Genomic DNA, 12,951 nt, shown 5'->3' with positions numbered 1-12,951 from the left:
AACACTTACAGGAATATGAAACGGACAGAATGTCAGTGTTTATTTCTTAAAGATGTTTGGAACAAACTACCGGCTCAAGGTCCTTTTAAAATTGTTCCACTTTAACTGAAAATGATGCAGATGTAAAGGCCACAACAAATGTAGATGTAAATTATACTACAATATTTCAATCATTCAAAACACAAACATTTCTCACAACAACACGTATCCAAATGTGTCACTTCAATCCTTTGATACGTTTCCGGTTGTGACTGTGTCCAGTCATCAGACTGAGACATGAGAATCCCATGACCATGAGACCAGTAGAACCGCTGCTTCTTCTTCTGTGGGATCCACACTGACGTACCATGGCATGTGAGTTACATCATTCTGCATGTCACAGGAAGTGCGACTGACCGCCTCAGAGACCTATCTAAAAATCAAAATAAATGATTTAAAAGGATGCATGAATGTAGACTGTGGATCCTCAGAATAATCAATATACCCACAATCCTTTGTACACAAATACACTGACATTTCTTTTTCCTGTCTTTTAGAATTTCACTTCAGAAACTAACTTTATAGTAATTCTTTTTTTTAATTAAGAAAATTGAAAAAGCTGATTAACAGATCCATCATTACTAACCCCTAGAGTTTTAACTACAAACAAAACTAAAGAAGGACATCATGTTTGCTGCAGCTACATCAGGGTTTAAGTTGCACTTCGGGGGTTGGTTCAGACGGAACTAGTGTTCTTACAGAGTTTTTCCTAATCTTCTCACTACAAGAACTAAACTATTTTGACATAATACTGCAAATCTGTTCTTACTGACACACAGAGATGCAGTACAAAGGTCTAATCTCAAACTTCATCTGCTGGAGAACATCTCTGTCAGAGTAGTCTGTTTATTGCCTCTGCCAGAAGAAGAGGAGGAAGAGTCAGAGGAATCTGTTTATTGCCTCTGCCAGAAGAAGATGAGGAAGAGTCAGAGGAAGAGGAGGAGCCAGAGGAGGAACTGTTTGAATTTTTCCGTCTGACTTTGTTCGGGGTCTTACTACGAGACTCTCTTCCTGCAGCTTGATTCTGGCGGAGCAGGTAGGCGTCAGGGGAGCCTTTGCTCCGGTCACTGATTCGGCGCTTCTCCTCCTGGTCCAATTCCTTCTGCAGGAGGAGCGCCAGGCGCAGATCTTCCTTCTCCTGCTGTTGTCTTCTCAGAGTCTCCGCCTCCCACTCATGCTCAGCTGTTGAGGACAACACTGGACCCTCCGGGAAGGAGGAGTAGCAGCCTCTTTTGGACACCACCTCCACAGCGTCATCTGGTTCCTCCCGCTCTGAAGTCCTCCTCTTTGGAGTCTGATTTCTCTGCAAAGTCTCTGTTCTACTGGTTGAGGTCTCGTCAAGGTCCAGGTTAGAAACGATGATGTTCTCCTGAACGAAAACAACAAAGTCTCAGTGCTATAAATGAAGTAATTGTCGGCATTAATTAATTACTTAACACAATAATAATGCATTAAGATGCCTGAGTGGGGCCTCAAAATACGAGTTTAATCCATTCCACAACAGCATTCGTATGTCGAAACATTATCTGAAAACCAATTAATTTGTTCCAGCCCCCCAGAAATATACTATTAATTACTTAAATTAAAATCTTCCCCATCTAAACATCAGGAACATATATAAAAAACAAAAAAAATGATAATATAATTAAGAAAATATTTTATATTATTGATAAATACCCAGTGAGGGACTGTGAGTGGGGCAGTGTGACAGTATGACGGGTCACTAAATGTAGGACTAGAAGATATATGAATAAAATAAAGTTGTAAAGTGGCTGTAAGCATTTTATGGCAGTGATTGTAAACAGTTTTGTCTTAAATACCCAGGGTTTGGGTTAAACCCATCTACATTCTGTCCTGTGCTACTGTTAGTGCTCCTTCATGTGTCAACCTGCTTTACTATAGTGTATGGACACAGTCTCCTTCCATTGACTCTGGTTCTTCCCACACTGTCTTTAAACAAAATGTTCATTTGCAAAAGTATTAACTTTTGCAAAATGCAGGCAGATTTTGTGTTAACATTACTACAAGTTTTCATGATTTCATCAAATCCCCAACATCAATGCATTCTTTACATTAATGACTTAACACAAACGAACCTATTCCTAATATACAGTATATTGTATTTCTTATCCAATGACTACAAAGTGGACTCACTTTGTTGGAGATGTTGGTGGAAATAGGGCTACAGATTGAAGATTGTTTAGTTTGACGGGGAGAGAAGAACCTGGAAAAAAACAAAAGAACAGGATTTATTCGCGTAAGGAGTCATCAACATCGGGTAAAGGTGCTGGTTCTGAGTATGACCTACCTTTCTATTTGTCCAGATGTGACCTCCTTCTTCTTGGGTATCGGGGAGATGCCATTTGAATGTGGTGAGACCACAGGGGGGTTCTGAAGACAGGCAGGTCATAAACTCACTGACCTCCCCAAAGACATGATGCTATGGAGTTATGTAAATGTGTATGATGATGTCACTGACCAGCTGACTGCTGAGCTGCTTTGCCAGTCTTTCATCCTCCTCTCGCCTCCTTTCCTCCTCCCTTAGCTTCTCCTCCTCCTCCTCTAGCAGTTTCTGGATGAACGACTCGCTTGCTTTCCTTTCCTCCTCGTCCAGTGCTCGCTTCTCCTCAGTCAGCTAAGGATGATACAATCTGAATGATTGCACTGAAAACATTTGACACTCTGGTGTTCAACAATTAACATGTTTATTTTTTTAAGCTGGTTTTGAGCACGATCTTTGGTCTGCCTCTTTGACCAAGCTTTTGTCCTGTAAATCCCAACATTGTTTACATCGGGGTGTTGGTTTGTCCTTGAACTGACCTTGGTGATCTGGTCCTGATATTCTCGCTGGAGCTCTCCAGGTTGACTGACTGTGGGAAGACTCACCAACACTGGGCAGGGAAACATGCATGCAAACACATGCACGCATTCTATTAGTTTAACATTTATTTGCTGAGGTTCAGCAATAACATTATTTATATCTGTATTTTTGAATGAAAAAGTACAATTCTGCTGTCTGTCTATTCAAAAGCTAGAAAGGTGAACTGCTACAATAAGCAAGATAAATCAGAGCATTTTAAATTAAGTATTAGTGACTGAAACGTGTGTCAAAACAAAGACACTTTTTAGTGAAATCAAATACTAAGTACTGTTGTCCACCTCCAAATTCGTCCTCAGGTGCCTGGCCCACACGTCGACGTTCACATTGCTGAGGGAAACTGATCTGGATCCTCTGCCAAAGCTGCTCGTTGACTAGTGTGTTGTTCCTACTGTTTGCACGCACCCACGTGGACACTCGCCGTCGACACAAAGGACAAGACAAAGCTGCTTTATCCACAGACTCCAGGAAGCAGTCCTGGGACACAGACAGCAACAAGGTTATAGACAGAAGTCAAAAACTGTGAGATAAAAACATTCTATTTGTTGGTGCAAATTTTGCACTAAATGTGATAACTTTGAACTTCAAGGTTGATTTACAGCCCAAGCCTACATGTAGGCACTGTATTGTAATAGGGTTTGTATGTGTTTACCTTGCAAAAAGTGTGTGTACAGGGAAGTGTAACTGGCTCCAAGAAGATTTCCAGACAGACTGGGCAGCGACAATCTTCTAGATCCAGAGGACGTTCATGGGACACTGTAGTAATTCTCCTCGCCGTTGTCATTTTCATGTCAAAAATGAAGAAAAAATCTAAATGTGTCTGAAAAAGAAACTTCTTTAGGTCAATTTTATGTAGAAATACATGATAACATGTATACAATTGCTTTTTAGTACATTTTCCTTTGTTACTTATTAATAGTCAATTATTCCTAAACAGTTAATGTGTGAAAATATTTAGTTTGTGTTAATGATTAACACACAATATTTTCAGCCAGATAACTGATATTTATATTCATAACCAACCATTCGGTATTGGATATTTGCATCAAAAACACAGATGCACAATAACATATACAACCTTATGTGTCAAATGTAACCATGGTTATACAAAAAAATGCTTCCAACAACTTCACATTACTAAACATACACAACCCTCATTTGATGTATCTTATTATAGTTTTTATTTGTAATACTGCAATTGAGTTTTGAGTGGAATACTTTAATACATATCAACAATGTCTTTCCACATTTATTTTGGTAGCAAAATGTCTCAACCGTGATGTCAGAAGCGAGTTACGCACCAAACCATGGCGTTTGCATTTTGCTACACCCTTTATAAACATGTATCCATTATATATAAACCATAAGCTTGTAACTAAGCAAATTGTTCAGCTTTAATTATTAAATATACTCAGTGGCCATTTCACTGTGTCCATGACTAAGTTAATGTCCCATCAAAACTGAGAGAACTTCACTGTCAACAGGTTTATCTAGATGCTAAAATAATTCCATAGTGGTCTTAACAGCTGTTGATTATATAAGTGTATTAAACTGCTGAAGCCTTTCAAGCCCAAACGTGATGCAATATTGCGCCAAAGGAATTCTAATGTGTCTAATGGGTCTCTGCTTATTTTGTGTGGATTGTTAGAGAAAAACAACATGACATGTGCTGCAGCGGATGGAATAATCTTTGGTCAATATTTATGATTTGTGCTTATTTTGTTAGCCATGTCGGCAGCCTACATAACATGGGTCATGAGGTAACTCAGTGACAGTAAAGCGTATAGCGCCATCTTTGGCAGGTATTATCTAGACAGTATTTAATTAAACATCAACTGGGACTGTTAACAAATATAAAATGTAGGAAATATTTCAATCTAAACTGGTTAAATTAACTTATCGTCTGTTAGGCGCAGGTATAACTGAACTTGCAGTCAGGTTAAATCACGAATTTACCAATTCTTATGTTTACGAAAAACGACCGTAATTCTGTTAGCGGCAGACTTACGGGTATAATATTTGTTTACAATGTTGCTGCGAGACTTTAAACTCACCAGAACCTTCCTTTCACCGACCAGTGTAACTTTAGCTCAAGCTATTACGTTAGCTTCGTGTTAGCGTACCGTTGATACGCCAACTGTCGCACCATGTGAGGCCCTTATGTACAACAAACCGCAGAGCAGGTCACACCAGGCGAATAATTTTACCGTTACACTACGTAGCACCGCGGTAACAAAACGTCCGGGACAGACCCGCTTAAAGCACGTAGGAAACCACCTCCGGTTGCTACATACACCCGCCACATACTGCGAGTTGCTGTGGTCAAGTCTCGCGAGACTTTGTTTTGGTTGATGGTCGTTTGTCTTGACTCCTGTGTTTTGCGCATTTGTATCTTAATAACGTTATTTAAATAAATTGCTTTGTATTTTGGTCAAAGGTGACTAATGTTGTAACACTCTCTGTACAGCAAGACACAATAATTATTTAAACCAGGACATTCTCAAATATATTTTTAATTGTGGGGTTAAGGATTACCTTTACAAAAAATAAACTGATGTAAAAAATATCCACAAACTAGACAAACAATTTTCACAAAATGACTGTGTTTTGTAAAACCATATTGATTTAGTGTAAAGAAACATTCTGGTCACATTTATTGGTTAGGGAACTCCTGTGTCCATGTGATCCCATCACTTGGTTTTTGGTGCGAGTTTGGGTCATCATCTCCACATCGATGTTTCTTAAGTGGGCGAGAGTCAGCAAAACCACGACCACATCGCTCACAGGTGTACAGTTTCACACCTGTGTGGATCTGCATATGAGATTTGAGCTGGTTGGACTGACGGAACCTACGGCTGCACACTTCGCACTGGTAGGGTTTTACTCCTGTGTGCACCAGCAGGTGGCGCTGGTAATTCTGTGGCGTCCTAAACTCTTTGCCACATTGAGCACACTGGTGTGGTTTGACACCAGTGTGTAGCAGCTGATGCTGTTTCAGCTGCGATGCCAGCATGAAGCCTTTGTGACAGGTGCCACAAACGTACGGTCGGTCTCCACTGTGCTGCCTCATGTGGTACATGTACATGTGTCTCAGATGAAAAGTCTTCCCGCAAGTTTCGCAGCTGAACTCTTTGTCCTCAGCGTGGCTCTTCTCATGTGTACGCAGTGTGGAGCTGCTGCTGAAGCGCTTCATACACGTTTTACAGCTGTAAGGTTTGTCCCAGGGGGGCCTGCGTCTGACCTGCTGCATGTCCTTTCCCCCGCCTCGCTCTTTGCTGCTGGCAAAGTGAACAATTCTCTGGTGTTTCTGTAGCTGACAGTTGTAGAAAAATGTTTTACCGCACAGATCGCACATGAATGGCTTCTCCACACCATGAACCAGCATGTGGACCTTCAGTGCCCACGTGCCCTTGAAGCACTCACCACACTTCTCACACCTAGAACAGAATAAACAGGTAGTTAGTACAAAAACTGTCACTGTAAGTCTGTGTTGAGTTGACCTGTTCAAGCGGTGTTGTTGATATTTCATGAAGGTGGTAGATAGTTGTTGTCAAGCCCACCTGCATGGTTTCTCTCCACTGTGCAGCCTCAGGTGTCTCTGCAGATTGTACTTGAGGCCAAACCTAAGACCGCAGGTCTGACACATGAAAGGTTTTTCCCCAGTATGTACTACGCGGTGCTGCAAAAGACCCATCCGACACTTGAACGCCTTGTCACACTGGCTGCATTTGAATGGCCTTTCGTCTGAGTGCGACCTTTTATGAACACGCAGGTTGCTTGCGGTGGAGAAGGTCTTACCACAGGTCTGGCACCGATACGGCCGGGCACCTGTGTGGACTGTCTGGTGCTCGCGGAGGCTTTTCTTTCTTGTAAAACTCTTTGAACAAACACTGCATGAGTAGGGCTTGACTTCAGCATGTGAAACCTCATGGTAGCGGAGGGCACTAGAAGAAGTAAAGGTGCGGTCACAGGTCTGGCATTTGAGTGGCGTCTTCTCCAAACGGTGAGTCACCTGATGCACTCGTAGTTGGCGCAACACTTTGAAGGTCTTGTCACACTGGTCACAGTGAAGCAGCTTGTCTGGGTCATTCTCCTGAGCTGCTCTCAGCTGGTGGCACAGTTCATGTTTTTGTAGTGTTGTGGCTTTGTAGAAACCTTTGTCACAGAAGCTGCAGGGAAACGGCTTCTGATGAGACGACACGTGTTTGTTGAGCTGGTGCTTCTGATGAAAACCTTTGTTGCAGAGCTCACAGAAAAAGCGCTTGTCTTTGTAAAGCTCCCGTCTCCGTTGCCGCTCTTGTTCCTTTTGTTGCTCTCTCTGCTCCGCCACACTTATACCTGCAAGAACAAAAGTAGACTTTCAACAAATGTATACCGAGTAAAGAAGTCAAGGACTGATGCATAGCCTTTCAACACATTCATACTTAAATCCATCAACATATTAATAATACATCTGGGAGTTTTTAGAATCATTAATGGCAGAAGTAAAAATAAATTCCAGCACATGGCCAAAATGTTGTGTGAGAAACACAAATACACACAATGAAGTGAAGTCACCTTGCAGATGAAGATTTCTATTTTTCCCTTTGATTGTTTCTGTTTTTTTATTCTGAAAAACATACAAAAAAAATATCAGGCAGACTGATATTCAAACATCAACCATTCATGGTGATATATTTAATAGGACATTCTCCATGAACTGATTCAATGAACCATATGAACATAGTCTATGAGAATTAATTATTGGACTTACTGCTACAGCTTGCTTCTTATGAGCGGTGGGCATGGCCTTAATGGGAGGTTCCTCGCTGAGCTCAATGGTTGGCTGATCATTAACCACAGGAAATGTCATATCAGAGGAGCACTGCATCGGTTCTGAATCCATGCCACTGTGTGTCTTATCCAGATCGGGGCATGAACCAGGATTTGAATCTGGTCCTGGGTAAGGTTGAATCTTCTCTGTGATTGGCCGAGTGGGGATCTGGCTCGTAATGATGAGCAGTTCTTGCTGGTTGCTTGAGTTTAGAGTAGTGGGCTCAGTAGTGGGATGGCTGACGTCCAATATCAGAGAAACACTGTCTGTAACATCAATTTGTTAAAACATTCAAATACAATTCAAATCTATTATAGTGTTAGGAAAATATTGTGTAATGCTGCAGGGAGATACTAGGAAAATGACATCTGTCCTTATTCAATGGCAGACAATAACTTTCAGAAACAATTTGAAATATACAAATAAAACATCTCTGTGGTGCACAAAATATATAAACCTGTTGGTTTGATCTCTGTTTTCTTCTGATTTCCCTGTTTCTTCTCCTCCATGAGAGGATGTTTGACATTTTCCTTGAGAGACTCAGTTTCCTTCTCCGCACACATGTACAGCTCAGCGAAAACTTGTACAATTTTACGAGTAGCTTCTCTGGACATGATGGACAGAATGTCCCTCAGAAGCATCTACAGAAAAAAAGAGTCAATATTGATACATCTTTATTCAAATCATGTCATCAACCAGCAGGAAAATCCTCAGTCACAGAAGCCACTGCAGACACTAATCTCAATTATTTCCTTGCACTATTTCAACACCAGCTCAAGTTCTTCTATTTTCTATTTGACAAAACACAATTTTACAGACATCGGTATATCACATTTTATATTGATGTCTCCGTGCACCAGAAAATCGTTTGTCTTTCTTTTTAATTAGTGTCAAAGGCTTTAAGAAGAAGGCTAGAAAAACTCATGGATGCAGGGGAAGAGCGAATGTCGCCACTTGGGAATGGAAGTTTTGTATTTACCAGATATTATCATTGGAGCCAGCTGTAGATGTATAGGTTTACCACTGGTATGTTATTGTTTACCGGAAATAACGAATCCTGCTAAAAGCCTTGGTATATGCGCTAGGTGAATGTAACCGAAGAAGGAAGTGATGTCGGATTTTCCTCTTAAGCTTTCCCCACGTACAAACGTCTTTTTTTACCCCCGGGTATTTCGTTTAGAAGTTTGATCTCACCTCGGTTTGTTCTCCACAGTCAGGGTTCATCTCACCGAGTTTCTGTTGCAGAGCAGACACAGCTGCATCTACCGCTGCGTTCATGATCAATTCCGTCTGAACAGAGAAAGTTCTCAGCGCCGCCATGTTGAATGGCACTTCCGTCCCTGATCTTTCACATCCGGCTCACCCAGAGCTGAGGTCATTGAATTACAAAAACGGCAAAAGGTCGCACAGTTCTATCATAAGCCCACAAATTAATACATATAGCAAACCAAACAGATAATGTGGTGAAAATACTTCGAAAAATAAATGAGTCAAAATATCATTTTAGCTGTACTGTATTTTAAATGAAACACAATTCTAACATAGAATTTGTTTTTTTCCTGTCAAAAACAATCAAACAAACAAACAAAACATCTTTTTCGATTTAAACCTTTTTATTTAAGAACTTTGAACAAATATCATCCAGTTGGGTTTTTCAAAGTGACACAATAACATCAATGATATATAGAGGATAATAATGTAGAAAGGTTTCCCTGTGTAACAACAACAGGAAAGCATCCAAATGTTACTTTTACACGTTTATTTTTTTCATTGTAATGAAATTTACTCTGTTATGTTTGTGCGAGGGAGACACATTACCATTAAAATTTACCAACCCTCCCCCCAAAAAAACTTAACTTAACAAGAATAAATAAAAAAACTTAACTTAACAAGAATAAATAAATATTATTTGATTTTTTAATTAATAATTTTGATATTTTTAACTGTTATGTTGCTTTTATTGTTTTCCTTGTTGATTGTGTGTGTGCGTGTATTTCTTCTCTAATAAAATATGCACATTTTATTATAAACCTGTGTATTGACTCTTTTTTAGCTTGTATGACTATCATGACTGACCCAGGTGTCATGGTTCTGACAGTTTGACTCAGGTCAGCATTGGAACAGATCTGATTTAGAATAAAAATTCCCTGGAATGGCACAAACCTGTTTACCTGTCCATTGAGAAATGCCAGTTCTGTTCACATTGATACTTTGACCCGAAAACTGACCCGGCCCTGAAACTTATCCCGACTGTCATCGTTAAGCAGGTCTGAACCCATCACTTTGCACTCAACTGTCTGGTCAATATTGTAGTCATCCTGAGTCAAGAGCAACTTGACAGCAACAAGAGGCTGCACATAGTCCAGCTGTGAACAATGTGAGAGGCCACATTAACACTTGAACCTTGTCAACATTTCATTGTAAAAAAACAACATGATGAAGGCTAGGTTTTGTATAGTCATCAATGTTTGATTTCATCAGTAGCCTTAAAACCTAGAAGCTAAACACAAAGCAGGAATAATCAGTTTTACTCACATGGGCCTTTTTGCCATAGTACGGGAAAAACATTTTATCAAGTCGACGGTCAGATGGAAAGTACTGCATTTGTAACGGTCTTTCTCCCTGAGAGAAAATAATCAATCAACAGCGTAATTTCTTCTGTTCATATGAGCTTTAACAGTGAAGCTGTGTGTGTGTATGTGTGTTTTACCACAGCAGTGCAGTTGATGTAAGGATCTCCTTTAGGTTTTAGTCCAATCACCTGTTGACAAACACCTTCCTGTTATTTATTATTATTATTATTATATACAAGGATATAAATTAGACAGGAAAGTCAACCTGCAAGAAACCATAACAACTGTAAACACCACCAAGTAGTAAAACATTGACCCCAGTTCAGTTGTGCACCTGCCCATGCACATTCATTTTAACTTACATCATGACTGTCAAACAACTTGGTCACTAACCCGGTTCATTTTGATGATAATGCAGGGTTTTCCTTCAGCAAATCCAAAGCTGGTGTCAGACAGACCGGAGCAGTCGCCCAGGCTGCTTCTCATGAACTGACAGACCTTCTTCACTGGCTCATCATCCTGTTCAGTGAATTCTCCAAACAGACACAGATCATTGTGCTTCTGAATGCTGTCGTTGTACTCTGTAAACAAAATCAGTCACATCAGACCCTGACCCTGACCCTGAACACACTGTTTGATCTCTAGCGTGTAGATCACACAATTTTTGACATAATTCTAATAGACTGGTCATCAAGTTGGAGTGACAAGGAAAACACGGAAAAACAAAGTAATGACACAACAGATCAGAGAAAGTCAGGTGAGAATCAGCTGTAGTGATAAAGCTTTACCTTAAGTAAAATAAATAAATAAATTGTATTGTACATATATATGTGTGTGTGTGATCTCTCTTCAAAGTCTTTTATTTGGGGAAAAAACATCTTAAAATATGTCAAGAACGTATTTCACTGACAACCAATAAAATGCAAATATAATGTTGAATAAAAGATCCATGACCCAGTACTGGTCCAAGGCCTGGTGGCTGTGGAACTTTCACCCTGACCCTGAACATAGACTTGCATGTTGACTCTCCAATGTTGACCAGTAACCACCTGACCACGACCCCTGACCCTTGCTCACTTTGCAGCAGATGGTGCAGTTGTTGGATGTGAAGGTTGTAGTTATTTGAGTCACTCTGGTTAAAGGAGATTTCAGCTGCATGTGGACGAATCACCAGACCTGCATCAAAATGACAAACCACAGATTCATCTTGTGATGTAAACTCATACTCACAAGAACCTCACACTGGACCAGAACGTGGCCCCCTTACCTGGATTGGCCAAACGATCCTGATAGGTTGGAACATTTTCATCCAGAGTCTGTAACATGACCCACATGGTCAGGAGGAACATTCCTGTCAAACAGGTATAAAATATGAGGTAGAAAAGGAGGATGAGACCTGAAAGAGATAAAAGACGAAGTTAGAATCATTCTTGAATGGTTGACTGTCCTGGTGAGTCTTCCATTTAAATGTCAGCTAATCATGAAGAAGAGAGCAAACCACAAAAAACAGTTGCAAACTCCAGCTGTCTCAACATTTTTAAAAGAGTTCCTGTTAAAATAAAGGAAAAATGCTGCTTAGTAAATATAACAATCAAATCAAGATTCCAGTACATTAGAAAGGATTTAAAAAAATAAAGAAGACTATTTTCTCTAAGAATATATATATATATATATATATTGATTTCACAATGGTTGTGATCATTTATATTTACAAGTAATGCCATTTCAAGATTGTGCAAGTCAAAAACTTAAATAAAATAACAACAACAACAATATGTATTATTATTATTATTATTATTATTATTATTATTATTATGACAGCAGTAGCTGACAACACACTGACACTCACATATTGCGTTCAACCATATCCTTCTCTGCTTCAGGACATGTTCTATTTCTGGATCTCATGGAATTTTAATTCACTGCCACTGTTTCAAACCATTCACTTTGCACGCGTTGCAACGCTCCCAGTCTGACTCATAATGTTCTCTTTAAAAATTCTGTCTCTTTTTATGTAATTTTTCTTTGTGTTTGTCAAAATATATAACGGAAATCGGCCATTTATATATTTACAATTATACATTGTCAAAATACATCTTCCCCACTTGCACCCGCTTGACAAAGGTGCGCACACACACACACACACACACACACACTGACACACACATACCCCAGCTGCTGGCGGTGCGACCCAGAAACTCGCCGCTCCTTGGATTGTAAAGACAATTCAGAAATGGCTCTTTCTTTTCCTTCGTCTTTTCTTTCTTTCCATCATCCTTCCTCTCATCCTTCCTTTCTTCCTTCTCCTCATCTTTCACCTCCTCATTTTTAACATTTCTCTCGACTTTTTCTTTCTCCACCTGCTCCAGTTTCTGCTCCTGGCAATTTGACATGTTGACTGAACCGACTCGGACTAATTAAGACCTATACCCGGGATAAAGGGGCGGAGCAGAGCCACACACACACACACACACACATGCGCAGTTGAGATCTCATGGCTCATTATTAATTTATTTATAGTATTTAATTTACTCTATCGATGGTAATAAAAATGACAATTTCCTATAATCAAGAGAGGTACTGATATATATATATATATATATATATATATATTGACTTTATAAATATAATTTGTGTCAAATAAATCT

General features: G+C 39.8%; 3 protein-coding genes across 5 annotated transcripts; all 3 read right to left on the bottom strand.

Annotated features, from left to right (window-relative positions):
• Positions 1–14: 14 nt before the first annotated feature.
• On the bottom strand, positions 15–5,252 carry rnf168 (ring finger protein 168). 3 transcript variants are annotated; one of them, XM_025054920.1, is made up of 9 exons: positions 5,125–5,252; positions 3,570–3,737; positions 3,199–3,394; positions 2,860–2,930; positions 2,519–2,674; positions 2,348–2,430; positions 2,194–2,263; positions 940–1,408; positions 15–892 (listed from the first exon to the last, which is right to left on the bottom strand). In XM_025054920.1, the coding sequence occupies exons 2-9, from the start codon at positions 3,705–3,707 to the stop codon at positions 849–851; spliced, it is 1,227 nt and encodes a 408-aa protein (XP_024910688.1). In that variant the 5' UTR covers positions 3,708–3,737; positions 5,125–5,252; the 3' UTR covers positions 15–848. The 3 variants fall into 3 exon arrangements, with proteins under 3 accessions (XP_024910688.1, XP_024910687.1, XP_008307436.2); XM_025054919.1 differs by having other exon boundaries at positions 5,041–5,244; XM_008309214.3 differs by having other exon boundaries at positions 4,972–5,243.
• A 160-nt stretch (positions 5,253–5,412) lies between these two features.
• Positions 5,413–9,103, bottom strand: LOC103378113 (zinc finger protein 708-like). The gene is made up of 6 exons (XM_008309199.3): positions 8,925–9,103; positions 8,188–8,371; positions 7,671–7,996; positions 7,475–7,526; positions 6,478–7,255; positions 5,413–6,354 (listed from the first exon to the last, which is right to left on the bottom strand). Exons 1-6 carry the CDS (start codon positions 9,048–9,050, stop codon positions 5,571–5,573), a joined length of 2,250 nt encoding a protein of 749 aa, XP_008307421.1. The 5' UTR covers positions 9,051–9,103; the 3' UTR covers positions 5,413–5,570.
• A 221-nt stretch (positions 9,104–9,324) lies between these two features.
• On the bottom strand, positions 9,325–12,749 carry LOC103378112 (sodium/potassium-transporting ATPase subunit beta-3-like). Its single transcript, XM_008309198.3, has 7 exons — positions 12,474–12,749; positions 11,571–11,699; positions 11,381–11,479; positions 10,697–10,884; positions 10,441–10,491; positions 10,266–10,352; positions 9,325–10,096 (listed from the first exon to the last, which is right to left on the bottom strand). Exons 1-7 carry the CDS (start codon positions 12,694–12,696, stop codon positions 9,929–9,931), a joined length of 945 nt encoding a protein of 314 aa, XP_008307420.1. The 5' UTR covers positions 12,697–12,749; the 3' UTR covers positions 9,325–9,928.
• Between the last annotated feature and the right edge of the window lie 202 nt (positions 12,750–12,951).

This window comes from Cynoglossus semilaevis, chromosome 4 (genome assembly GCF_000523025.1).
Source record: "Cynoglossus semilaevis isolate Cse_v1.0 chromosome 4, Cse_v1.0, whole genome shotgun sequence".
NCBI lineage: Eukaryota > Metazoa > Chordata > Actinopteri > Pleuronectiformes > Cynoglossidae > Cynoglossus > Cynoglossus semilaevis.
This window is presented reverse-complemented; position numbering and strand designations above follow the sequence as displayed.

Excerpts from the sequence above, each read along its gene's own strand:
- rnf168 (XM_025054920.1), bottom strand. The coding sequence starts at position 3,707 with ATGAAAATGACAACGGCGAGGAGAATTACTACAGTGTCCCATGAACGT. Across the intron at positions 3,395-3,569 it reads GTACACACACTTTTTGCAAG|GACTGCTTCCTGGAGTCTGT; the intron begins GTAAACACATAC and ends TCTGTGTCCCAG. Across the intron at positions 2,675-2,859 it reads ATCAGGACCAGATCACCAAG|CTGACTGAGGAGAAGCGAGC; the intron begins GTCAGTTCAAGG and ends TATCATCCTTAG.
- LOC103378113 (XM_008309199.3), bottom strand. The coding sequence starts at position 9,050 with ATGGCGGCGCTGAGAACTTTCTCTGTTCAGACGGAATTGATCATGAAC. Across the intron at positions 8,372-8,924 it reads ACTGTGGAGAACAAACCGAG|ATGCTTCTGAGGGACATTCT; the intron begins GTGAGATCAAAC and ends TTTTTTCTGTAG. Across the intron at positions 7,527-7,670 it reads ATAAGAAGCAAGCTGTAGCA|AATAAAAAAACAGAAACAAT; the intron begins GTAAGTCCAATA and ends TATGTTTTTCAG.
- LOC103378112 (XM_008309198.3), bottom strand. The coding sequence starts at position 12,696 with ATGTCAAATTGCCAGGAGCAGAAACTGGAGCAGGTGGAGAAAGAAAAA. Across the intron at positions 11,700-12,473 it reads TCGCACCGCCAGCAGCTGGG|GTCTCATCCTCCTTTTCTAC; the intron begins GTATGTGTGTGT and ends TATCTCTTTCAG. Across the intron at positions 11,480-11,570 it reads GGATCGTTTGGCCAATCCAG|GTCTGGTGATTCGTCCACAT; the intron begins GTAAGGGGGCCA and ends ATTTTGATGCAG.